Source organism: Montipora foliosa, chromosome 3 (genome assembly GCF_036669935.1).
Source record: "Montipora foliosa isolate CH-2021 chromosome 3, ASM3666993v2, whole genome shotgun sequence".
In the NCBI taxonomy this organism is placed as follows: Eukaryota; Metazoa; Cnidaria; class Anthozoa; order Scleractinia; family Acroporidae; genus Montipora; species Montipora foliosa.
Window position 1 is genome coordinate 44,130,263 of NC_090871.1, and position 12,500 is coordinate 44,142,762.

Consider the following 12,500-nt stretch of genomic DNA (forward strand, 5'->3'; position numbering starts at 1 on the left):
GCGCAGTAGGCTAGGCATGCGCAATGCATTACTGAGGAATCACCTTAATGGTTTCCTTTACACTGTTTTCTAAAGTTTTCAAACCTTATGAAAAGCGTTACAGACGTTTCCGCTCAAACGAAGTCATCAAAAGACATTTTTAATTTTTATAAATACGATTAATTCGGAATTGGGCCTCGTGTCGTACAATTCAGGGAGTAATTGTGCACAGGAATTAAAATAAACATATTTTGGTCAAATGTGATGCATAGGTTCTGATATCCAAATACATATGGGTTATTGACCAAGTTTCTTCGGTCAAGATGGCTGGATATTGACCTTGTTCCTTTTTTGCGAGTTTATGGACCTTGACAGCTGGTAAAAATAATTATTAACAATCAATACATTTTTTAAACAAGGAATTTTGTAGCTATGGTTATTTCACCAACAGCTAGACACTTAAACAAAGTTCCTTTCCTTTCCTAGATTTTTGGCTGCACTATTTGGCTACTCCAAACAAACCGATACCGTAGGATTTTGAACTTGATGGGAGGTAATAGAAACTTGAATGATCAATATTCTCTAACGAGTATCTATGGTTACTTTACCGACCTTCAAACACTTCAACATCGTGAGCTTGCTATTGGTTTTTTGGTTGTAACAAACGCAAGAACCAATTATTAGCTAGGAAATGGTTGGCTTACCAATTCTCAACGCAAGACAAAAGAAAAGCTCTGGGCTTGTGTAAGGAGAAAATAGATTGAACGTAAAGCATCGATGGAAGGGGTTATAAACGAGTGGGCTCTTGAAATGTTAAATTATCAGTAGTTGTTGAAAGCCTTACTTGCCGTTTGCTTCCAAGACTTAACAATGGTATCGTTGAAATTCGCTGCAGTTATTTCTCTCGTGTATTTCACCATTTTCGTGAACGCTGGTAGAAAGCCAACATGCAAGACTGTTCTTAAAAAGTTGGATAAGATGGAAAGCTTATGTCAAGGCACGTCCAGAAATGTTTTCTACTTGTGTATCGAATTAATGGTTTAAATCTATTCAGCTGAACTGGGGTGAAATCAAAGTCCTTAAGCTTAGCAAGACTCCAGAAGGGGTTATGCAACAAAAAGTTGATCTGTTGTTGCAGCAGTACCAGTCTGTATTTTCTGAGGGTGTTGGTACACTTAAAGGCCACTAGGCTTATTTGAAGGTCGAAGAGGGCTGCCAGCCTCGCTTTCATAAGCCACGTCAAGTTCCATATGCACTCCGCCCCAAGGTTGAAGCAGAATTGACATGTTTAGAGAAGGACGGTATTCTTTCTGGGGTAGTATACAGTGAATGGGCTACCCCGATGGTCCCAGTAGTTAAGAGAAACGGATCAGTGCGTGTGTGTGGCGATTTCGAGGTCTCAGTCAATCCGGTACTTCTTGCAGAACAGTATCCTTTGCCACGCATAGAGGATATTTTTGCAAATTTGGCTGGGGGTAAGCATTTTAGCAAACTTAACCTGCGCCAAGCTTACCACCAGATGGAAGTAACAGAGGCATCCAAGAAATTCCTCACGATCAATACACACAAGGGCCTCTTCCAATACAATCGCTTAGTTTTTGGCATTTCTTCATGTCCAGCGCTTTGGCAACGTGCCATGGATCAGGTATTACAGGGAATACCTGGCGTCCAGTGTATCCTTGACGACATGATCGTTTCAGGCAAAACTGATGAAGAGCATTTGGAGAACCTAGACAGCGTACTCAAGCGACGACAAGACGCGGGTCTAAAGGCCAACAGGGAGATGTGTGAGTTCTTCAGGGATAAACTTCAGTTCTGCGGGCATGAGATCGACAGAGAAGGGCTCCATAAGACACAAGAGAAGATTGAGGCAGTAATTAGCGCGCCAAGACCTGAGAATGTCACAGCTTTGCTCATTTTTAGGGCTCGTTAACTATTACAACCGCTTCTTGCCTAATGCATCCACAGTTCTCCACCCACTTCACCAGTTGTTAGAGCAAAACAGCGAATGGCAGTGGACTAAACAGTGCGAGCAAGCCTTTACCGAGACTAAGTGCATGATTACTTCTGAGTAGGTGCTAACGCATTATAATCCAGTGTTACCAGTTAGGCTTGCATGTGAAGCTTCACCAACTGGCATCGGTGCGGTTCTTTCACACGTCATGCCGGACGGCAGCAAAAGGCCGGTAGCTTTCTGCATCCCGATCGTTGACCAAGACTGAACGCAAGTATGCACAGATTGACAAGGAGGCGTTGTCCATTGTGTGGGGAGTGAAACGGTTCCATGTATACCTGTATGGGCGGCGGTTTACGCTCATTACAAACCACAAGCCCCTCACTGCCATTTTCCACCCAGAAAAGGGAGTTCCTGCCATGACCGCTGCGAGACTCCAGCGATACGCATTGTTCTTGGCTGGTTTTGATTACAAGATAGAGTATAAGAGCACGACTAAGCACTGCAATGCTGATGGACTGTCTCGTCTCCCCCTCCAGCAGAAAGAGCTTGAAGAGATGGGAGTGGATTCGTCAGAGGTGTTCCACGCAATCCAGTTTGCGTCACTACCGGTAACCAGTGAAGCAGTTTTCAGAGAAACACGTCGCGACCCCGTCCTGGCAAGGGTCCACGAGTCTATTGTGAAAGGATGGTCTGCTCGCGTAGATGGAGACAATGGCGCAATGAACTGACAGTTCACCAAGGTTGCATTCTATGGGGAATGAGAGTGGCAATCCCCAATAAGCTCCAAGACAGAGTGTTGGAGGAACTGCACGTCGGGCATATGGGTGTGGTAAAGATGAAAGCACTAGCGCGGAGCAACGTCTGGTGGCCTAATATCAACGCCCAACTGGAAGAGCTAGCGAAAGCCTGTAGTGGGGGTCAGCAAAACCAGAACATTCCTTCCAAAGCACCTCTGCATCCGTGGGAGTGGGCCACTGCACCATGGCAACGCATACACATCGACTATGCCGGCCCGTTTCAGAACTCCATGTTTTTAGTGGTTGGATGCACACAACAAGTGGCCGGAAGTGATCCCAGTTAGTTCCACCACTTCAAGTTCAATCATCGAAGTCCTACGCGATTTGTTCGCCAGATTTGGAATTCCTGAACCTATCGTTAGTGACAATGGTGCACAATTTGTTTCTGAGGAGTTCCAGGCGATCGTCAAGTCCAATGGCATCCGCCATATAACATCAGCACCATACCATCCAGCTACAAACGGTCTCGCGGAGAGAGCAGTACAAACCTTCAAGCAGGCATTACGTTCCATGCATCAAAGCTCAAAGCCAGAGAAGGAGAAGTTGGCAAAGTTTCTCATAGCCTATACGAACACTCCTCACTCCACTACCGGTGTGAGCCCGGCACAGTTACTCCTTGGAAGACTGTTACGCACTCGCCTAGATTTGGTAAAACCCAACCTGAACCGTAAGATGGTTAACCAACAGCACCAGCAGAGCATCAGGGCCGCGAATGAGAAGGGTAGACAGCGTCGTCAGTTAGAGGTTGGTGACTCAGTGATGTCACGAGATTATCGAGGGGATCTGAAGTGGCGTGCAGGGGTGATTGTCAACAAGACAGGTCCGCTAATGTACGAGGTGAAATTGGCACCAGGGATTATTTGGCGTCGACATATCGACCAGTTGAAGCCAACAGCAGTTGAGGTCACTGACCCTGACACTGTTGAGGTCAGCCAACCCAAAGTGGCCAGCGCACCATCAGCGCCAATCCAACTGAGTACTCCACCCAATGTGACTGGTACAGTTCCAGAGATTCCCGAGGCAGATCAACCGGAGATGGGTTCTGTTCCCACACTTATAGCTCCTGAAGCAACTCCAGTCAGTCCTACGGTCCGTGAGCGGCGATACCCTCCGAGAGTGCGCAGGGCACCACAGAGACTCGATCTCTGAACTATTTGTTTTCTGTTTTTCTTAGAGACTGTAGGTTACCGGACACTGTTAGTCAATGAGGTTTGTTTCCTTGAGATTGTATTTTAAGCTCAGTTACAAACTAGGGACCGGTCATTTTAGTATGGAGGAAATGTTATGGTTTTCCTGTGCATTTACCATATATAGTAGTCACATGCGCACGCATAGATGGAATAAAACGTGTTTGTAGTGATCCGCCATGCTGTCTTGGTGTGTTCTCCGATATCCTGTCAGTACATGACACTGGTCATGAAAATTGATGGTAACAAGGTATGACAGATGAAGGCAAAGATCCAGGTTTATTTAGTCTCTAATATCATGGGTGACAAATTACTCCTTAATTTAGGCGCGAAATTTCAGCGTTAATTTATAATTTCACATGTGAAATTACAAAATTGCCATGGTAACATCTCTTGTATCTCGATCAAAGCCAAGATGGCGTCTAGATTTAAGACAGTGACCATTGAAGAAGTTACGAAATTAAAAGAAGCGGCAGAAAATTTAAATACTTCAAAGAGCACACTTAACTGGGTGAGAGTTTTTGAGAAGTGGTGCGACGAAAATGGCCTTGAAAAAAACCTGGAGATGATTCTTCCCGAGAAGTTGGATAAAGTACTCGAGCGATTTTACAATTACGGTTGTGAGCGTAATTTGTCACCCACGGCATTAAAAGGTAATCAAATGGTTTTCTCGCGAAATTAGGAAATAATTTCACTTGCGTTTTCTCAAAATTCTGCCTAAAGGCTCGGGAAATTATCAGAATTTTGACAAAACGCTTGAAATTATTTCCTAATTTCACTCGTCGCCATTTGATTACACATACTTATGTTACACTCATTGACATTTGACGTAATTAAAGGACGTTTAGTTTGTTAAGGAAAAAGGCGGATGTCCAATAGCTGTCGTTGTTCAGTTGCTTGTCAAAGTTTTGAAAACTTGTCTTTTGTCTTTGCAGCGAACCTTTCACTACAACGCCCACTTCTGGGAAAACAACAAAGAGTTCAACCTTCCTGGAGGAGAGACAGGGTTTGACTCACAAGAGACGAAGTTACCGACCTACTGGGAAACACCCTTCTCCAAGATCTGTCTCGGTATGAAGTACGGCCAACAGATCAAGTACATCGTCGTCAACAAACAGGCCGACTCTCTGTACTCACTGATCGCTGACGGCCAACACCGCGCCACCTCACTGAGCCGTGAAAAATGGAAGTCGCTGATTGGTCCAGAGGGCTCCTTACAGCCACACTGTAATACGCAAGGCTTCAATGCTGTTGGCACTAATTCTGGCTGGGCTAAAGCTAGAATCGGTATCGTTGCTAATCAGGAAAATGATTGCAACAGCTGTGACTACAGAATTGGGTTTGGTACAGGAAGAGCCCATGATGACTCTAACACATGTGGAAACGAGGCAACCCACTCGCTAGTCTCCTTCGCAGCCGCTCGGGCCGGAGTCACGCAACGCTCCCCTTCCCCACGCGGCTGCTTCAAACCGACATACATTCCTTTCTCTTTGTTTTGCGCTTTTGTTTGCTCGGACCAATGAACCTCGTTTATTTGTCATTGTATACGCTGCACCAATCACAGGAGAGGTTGTGTTTTCTTTCGCGGGAAAACCCCTTGCGGCATGCGACGTGTTATGGAAAGGGATGGAGAGACGCCTAAGAAAGTCGTGGAAAGCAGCAATGAGTGTTTTATTTGTTCATCTATCCCTACCAGTAAAAATAAGGTCTATATATTTGGTAAAACGTCCACTGATTTAGCTGGAATAATTCGATCGTCGCTGGAATTTGACGTGAAGAAATACCGCGAGGACAGTAATTTGTTTGTTTGCCGACAGTGTTTTCAGCAGTTGACTAAATACGAAAGAGCAGCGAAAAAACTGCGAGAAATCAAACAGGAACTGCTGACTGTCTTTAGAAATAGAGAGCAGCTGAGGGAAAAAAGACTTGCACGCGATGAAAACAGAAACGATCCGGAGACGATCAACAATGGAGATGTTCGAGTGAGTGCTGCAAAAAGTCTTCGGTTCTCTACGGAAACTCCACATGTTTATTCCGATCCTGCCGCTTGTACTTCTTATACTACACGTCCACCGCTAGCTCAGTCGACTCCTGTTCCATCAAGCAGACAAGCATTACTCTATACCGGAATTTCACCCATTCAAACTAAGAATGATGCTGTTTCTGACAGTCAGGGTGATGTTCATGGCGATCTTCGCGGCAACGTGGCGAAGGACTTCCATTTGTCAAAACCTGGATGCTCTGATAGCACCAGTGTGAAGTTACAGGTACATTATCCGAGTAAAAACTTGAACAAAACCCTGCTTGGCTCCTACCAGACTCTTGGTAAGGCATTAGCTCACGGAGTCCCTTCCCAAATCGCTAAGGCTGTCATGAATTGCCCAACAGTGCGAATTTATGTCGTTTCCAGTGTAATGAAAGCTGTGTCAAAGGAAGTTTCAGGGTTATGCGGCAAGAGCAGGCCGTCATTGCTTAGAAAAACAAGCAAGGAAGATTTGCAGAATTTTGATCTTCAAAAGTTGTGCGAAGAATGGCAAGAAAGAGCGCCAATATTGGTCAATATTTTACGCGTTCCTGTTGAACACTGCCAGCCGAACAAACCGTAAAGGCACTTGGTTTGGAAGTGTTGCACTTGCAGGATCCACACTCTTGAAACAAAGAAATCGTGAAATGAACGCAACTGCAGCTGTGATGGGGATTTTGTTGAAGAGCAAAGCTGCTGAGGTAATTTTGATTCTATAACGTCTATACTGTGTTTATCGGGCAGAATCGAAGTGGGTCAGTGGAATCAGAAGGAATTAAAGGGGAAGATAATATATTTTTAGAAAATGTAAATACATGGTCTTCAGTGTAAAATTATGTAAAATTTTTTGTTTTAATTTTATCCTTGGTTCATAGTGTTTTTTTGTTTTAAATTCATCACCAGACATTTAAACTGAAAATAAACGAAACCATAAGGATAAAATTGGAAAACAACATGAACTATTAATATCTCTGTTTTCCAATATTGTTAGATATTTTCTTACAATGTTTGTCAACACAGAACACAGAAGTTATTTTTAAAACATTAATTTGGTCTTGCCCCTTGTGTACAGTGAATGGTTGTGGTAACAAACACTCACTCAAAGTGTGCTTAGGTGATTATTAATAATATTGTTGTTGGCACAATTGATTGCCTTAATTGAACTTAACAAGTTCAAACTTTATTGGGCAGCATTTTGACCTACCTGCAAATAGCCACAGCTACATGTAATCTAGGTGGCAAGCGCAGAAAGATCTTATTTCCACACTTACATGTACTTGATATTCTCCTTTAATAGGCTACTATTTCCAGGTTCAACAAGCTCAAACTTACTAATTCCAACTCGAGCATACTTAGTAAGCTTGATGAACTGGGGAAGGATCATGATGCCGATCTAATCACTGCTAGAGACCAGATTTCAGAAGAAAATACCAAACTAATGAAAGTAAAGGAGAGGATTTCAACAATTAAGGAAAACCTTGGAATGGCTGTAATCACTTCACCTGAATTGTTGGCTGCCACACGGGAGGAGTATGAATTGAGGAAGTCTTTTCATCCTGGATTCGTCATATCCTTTGACAACCTTGACTTTCAGTTAAAGAGGAGGAATATGACTAAGGATAACCAGAATCAAGACTACCACTGGGTCAACCACCAAATGGTGGAAAACCGAGTTTCTGGCAACTCCCTTGATGTCAGAAAAACTGATCCTGAGGATATTGTAAATATCCCAAACACCAGGTTTCTTCCCAATTTGTACGATCAGCAGAATCAACGTTTGGACTACATAATTTTGACATCAAGAATTTTAGTCTCATACTTTGAAGTCTTGAAGCCACCGCAGGATGCTTGCATATTCCACATACCACATAGGTACACAAGGGAGATGTCTCAGAAGTCCAAAAAGGTATGCAATGTATCATTAAAATGTTAATGTTGATTCTTTGGAGTAAAGTAAACATGAGGAATGGACCAATTTCGATATATTGAAATTCAGCCTAAAACAATTGACCTCAGTACGAGGCTCTGGGGAATAATTACAGAGTTTGTGGGGTTTATTCCCCAGAGCCTTGTGCTGAGGTCTATTGTTTTAGGCTGAATTTTAATATATCGTAATTGGTCTATTTTGGGGTCATTACTTTTGAAGTACTATAAACTTTCATAAAGTAATACTAATAGTATCACTGAAAAGATCTTATTGCATAAATTAACCCATTTGCCTGCCTGGAAAATATAAACCTGTTGTTTGTAATTCATGCCTCTCAGTTCAAAGTGAATGCTTAATGTCTGTTGAAATGTTTTCTATTAAGAATTCACTTTTTAAATACAGTTTCTAAGAAAGTGTACACTGTTATCTTTATCTCTAAAATATTGTATTTCCAAATGACGTTTGTTTCTCCCAACAGGTTCCCCTTGGACTTATATTCAAGGATGAGAATATTAACGACGACATGCTGGCAATTTTGCAAATGTTCCACACCTATCTCCCCAAGTCTAGTGATGCAGCCATTGGAGTGGATGGACAGCTCTTTTCAGGTGACCAGTTGACCGTAGAAAGAGCTGTCAATGTAATAGCTTCAGTGGCAAATGGACTAACACCACAGGATCGCTTGGATGGGATTCACTTGCAACTCGGGGATTGGCATGCCTCATTGAAATTGCTAAGTGTAAGTGTCCATATTGGTGTACTTGAATTACAGTCAAGTCCATTTAAAACATGATGGAGGGCCAATTATTAAGATCTGGTATGCACATCACCAGATATGCTTCAATTCTCATTTTCTTATCAAATTGGTCAGAGAATATATACTGTAAAGGTGAACTTTTGAAACTCAGAGCTATTTGTAAATGAAGAAGCAAATATACAGATAACTTCTGCTGAACTCTCAGAAGAAGATAATTCCCCAACAACTAATGACAAAGCCATGTTTTGTTCATCTTACCTAAATCTTTTATTCGATATCTGCGGTGCTTGATTATTGATTGATTATTGATTAGTATTATTATTATATATATTATATTATTTTATTTTTATTTTATATTATATATTATATATATTATATTATATACTTTATATTATATTATTATATATATTATTATTTATTTGATTATTTATTTAGGTTATTTTGGTTTTTTTTTTTTAGTTGATCTACTCAAGATTCTATAGTGGCTCTTCAGCTGTTGACCAGTGTACCATGTTCGCGGACCGAACAGTGATAAACAGGAGAAATGTTTGCAGTGATGTCAAGTCAGCATACAGAGCAGACAGGGATTTCTTATCAACAGTGTTGAAGTCCCGGGTTATTGCTGCTGCCATGAATGTGTTGGGAATTGAGAACAAAACAGGGAAACCATCCAAATTTGTTCTCCCTCCTAATATAACATAGCACCAAATATGCACTTGAGATTTTATACCAGTTCTTCTTAGTTCATGCTTTGTTGTCAAAGAGGGACAGGGAGAGGTTTATTTGGAACCGATTTGTGAACAATCACAGTGTGCAAGGGGGAAATATCCCCCTTGATGAAGACATGGAACACAGTAACAATTTTGTTCAGCAAGGGATACGAAATTTGGGGCCTAATTTGACAGAGTCTGCAATTTCGCGAATGTGCAAAGCAGAGAATGCAACACGCACCATTTTAGACAAACTTGATGGCAGTTTAAACAGACAAACCCACTCAGGCAAGCATCCAGAAGGTTCACCTGATAAAGACATAGTAGAACTTGTTAACAGGGCTGTTGACTTGGATGTTTTCACCGAAACTGATGGGCGGCACTACCAAAGTTCAATGACTTTAAGAGGGACAGACTTGAAGACCTGGACCTATCAAGTCTGTATAAATGGATCAACAAGCACAAAAGGAATATCCAATTGGGCTCACGTGCAAGATGAATCATTTCATTGAGGAATCTTTCTTTCAAAACCCCAATCCTTTCTTCAAATATAGCAGCTGTGGATCAGTAATAATACACAATGTATGGCGGAAACAGTTAGTTTTGTTTTCCCTCGAGTCCTTTGTCTTCGGAAACACCAGGGCTTGAGGGAAAACAAAACTAACTAGTTTCCAAGGGACCATACATTAACTGCTTTGTTATAGATTTAGGCTTTCCCTTCAACAGTCACAGCAAAAGAAAGAAACAAAAAACTGACAGGGCAACAACTGCGGAATTACATCCTGGTCAGGATATATTTGTATTTGATCAGGGACACATGACCAAAAATCAACCAATCACAGTCCTTGTTTTGTTAAGTGAAAGTCTAGGTATATTAATCCATGGTTCTAAGACTTGCTAGCATTGCAAAGGATGTTGCTTCTTGAGTGTCTTTAAATCTGATAAAACATGGCAAAGTTTTTAGTGCTCATCTTCTTACTGAAGTAATCAAAATCAGACATCTTGCAGTTTGTGTTTTATCAAGTCTAAAACACTTGGCTGTGCCTCTTGTTTAACTCTTTAACTCCCAATAGTGCCACTTATTGATTTTACTCTGTCTAACGCCAGACGATTTTACTCGTCAATGGGGAACCCCACTGGGCTGGAAGGGTTAACAACAGCTGGATTCACTCAAAAACTATGTCCCCATTAACCCTTTAACTCCCAATAGTGCCACTTATAGATTTTACTCTGTCTAACGCCAGACGAGTTTACTCGTCAATGGGGAACCCCACGGGGCTGGAAGGGTTAACAACAGCTGGATTCACTCAAAAACTATGTCCCCATTAACCCTTTAACTCCCAATAGTGCCACTTATAGATTTTACTTTGTCTAATGCCAGACAATTTTACTCGTCAATGGGGAACCTCACGGGGCTGAAAGGGTTAAACTTGATAACACACTTCTACTCATTAAGTAGACATACTGTAAACTTGAACCACAAAAGATATGGAGTACACAGATACTAACCCCTACACTTATTATAGCTTGTAAATGTGTTTAAGAAAAGAGATAGATTTAGCTCAGTGACAGCCATTGAATAACCCTTCAGTTATTTATTTTGACCTGTTTGATTGTTTACTGAATTAACACTGTCTTTTGTTTTTGTTGATCATTATTAATAATATTCGACAAGATATTAGTCTCGTTTGTTGCCATTCAGGCTGTGGGGATGAGGAGCATTGCGTCACACCAGCCCAAGCGGCTGCAAAGAAGACTAATAAGATAGAGATTTTATTTAAAAAAAATATTAGAATGAAAAACACATGATTACTAACATTTCATAAAATTGCAAAATAAAAAGGATCTCATTCCATGCAGATCCTGAATTTAAATATTAATGGTGATTGTTAATAGTTTAAGGTTGTTTTATCACTACGGCCTCTGATCAGTTTCATAGACCCTGGCTTTAGGCAAGCAATGGAAATCCACAACTGTCTGTGTGTAGGTGAAAATATGATTTTCTAGTCAGGTGCTTTCTTAACTTCAACTAAGGTGAAGACCATTGACATAATTGGATTGGCCAAAACACAATTCCACATAATTGTTATCATCTATAAATTATGACAATACTACTCAGTAAAATCCTCTACTAGAATTTCTTACCAAAAAAAAAACCCGAACAATATTCTACAATGTTGTAAAAACCTTTTATTTCCGGGGAGGGGTGGGGAAGTTTAGGATAGTGGAATAATCCTATGTCTTTAATTTACTAATCCCGATTAGGGTCAATTAAATGTCCACTTAATATTAATTGCCTATTAATAGTAAATAATTACACACCATATGTTCCTGCCAAAGCTGTAAGCAAATCATTGTCATCATCAACAATATCTACATCACATGAATAATTGGGTTGATTGGCAAGGAAAGAACTTGTATCCATCTGGGAAAGTGAAATGTTGTCCATGACCATTTCAAATAGTTCATCATCAAGTAAAATATCACTCCATTCGTCAAGTAGATCCTCACTAAAAACAACATTATTGTCATCATCGTCATCATCATCAAAGGCATAAGCATCATTGCTGTTGACGTTTGTGTCATGAAAAGTTTCACCAATTACCCCAGATAATCTCTTGTGCATGCCTTTTATGCCAGATTTCCACTGTTCTGTAAACATCAGACATTTCAAATATGTGCTCCAGGTTATGAAGAACCTGTGAAATTTGAAGATCTCCAAATCCTAGCATGAATTGAATGTTGGTCAATGTCTTGAGATTTGCATTTGCAGCCATGCCCACAAAATCAACTAAGAGTGACTTGTGATACTTTATCAGGCATTTTTTTATGTTCCCTCTGTAGTGGTTGAATATCTCTTTTCCTGCTTGAACTGCTGCTACTCTTTGCATCTACAGACACAGGATACTGAAGTGAAGTTTTGCATTCTGGCAAACCACAGTCACAGTTATTGGCGCAATTATCACAGCAGAGATGTTTCAATAGAGGCCTCTCATTATCATTGTTGAAGTGTTCCAGAATTGCTTTTCTTCGACAATCAGTTGAGCAGACAATTTGTTCTAAAAAACTAGAAATTAAAGACTGCCAGTATTTGTGTTCACACAAACTGAAAATTTCTTCATTCTTTGGAAGAATTATTCTGAAATATTCCACGACAAGAAAA

At 40.9% G+C, this 12,500-nt stretch overlaps 2 protein-coding genes across 2 annotated transcripts; both read left to right on the top strand.

The window, feature by feature from the left end:
- Window positions 1-4,137: 4,137 nt before the first annotated feature.
- LOC137995929 (uncharacterized skeletal organic matrix protein 5-like) lies at window positions 4,138-5,443 on the top strand. Its single transcript, XM_068841379.1, has 2 exons — window positions 4,138-4,170; window positions 4,856-5,443. Exons 1-2 carry the CDS (start codon window positions 4,138-4,140, stop codon window positions 5,441-5,443), a joined length of 621 nt encoding a protein of 206 aa, XP_068697480.1.
- A 2,297-nt stretch (window positions 5,444-7,740) lies between these two features.
- Window positions 7,741-11,995, top strand: LOC137997473 (uncharacterized). The gene is made up of 3 exons (XM_068843494.1): window positions 7,741-7,849; window positions 8,349-8,609; window positions 11,978-11,995. Exons 1-3 carry the CDS (start codon window positions 7,829-7,831, stop codon window positions 11,993-11,995), a joined length of 300 nt encoding a protein of 99 aa, XP_068699595.1. The 5' UTR covers window positions 7,741-7,828.
- Window positions 11,996-12,500: the final 505 nt, after the last annotated feature.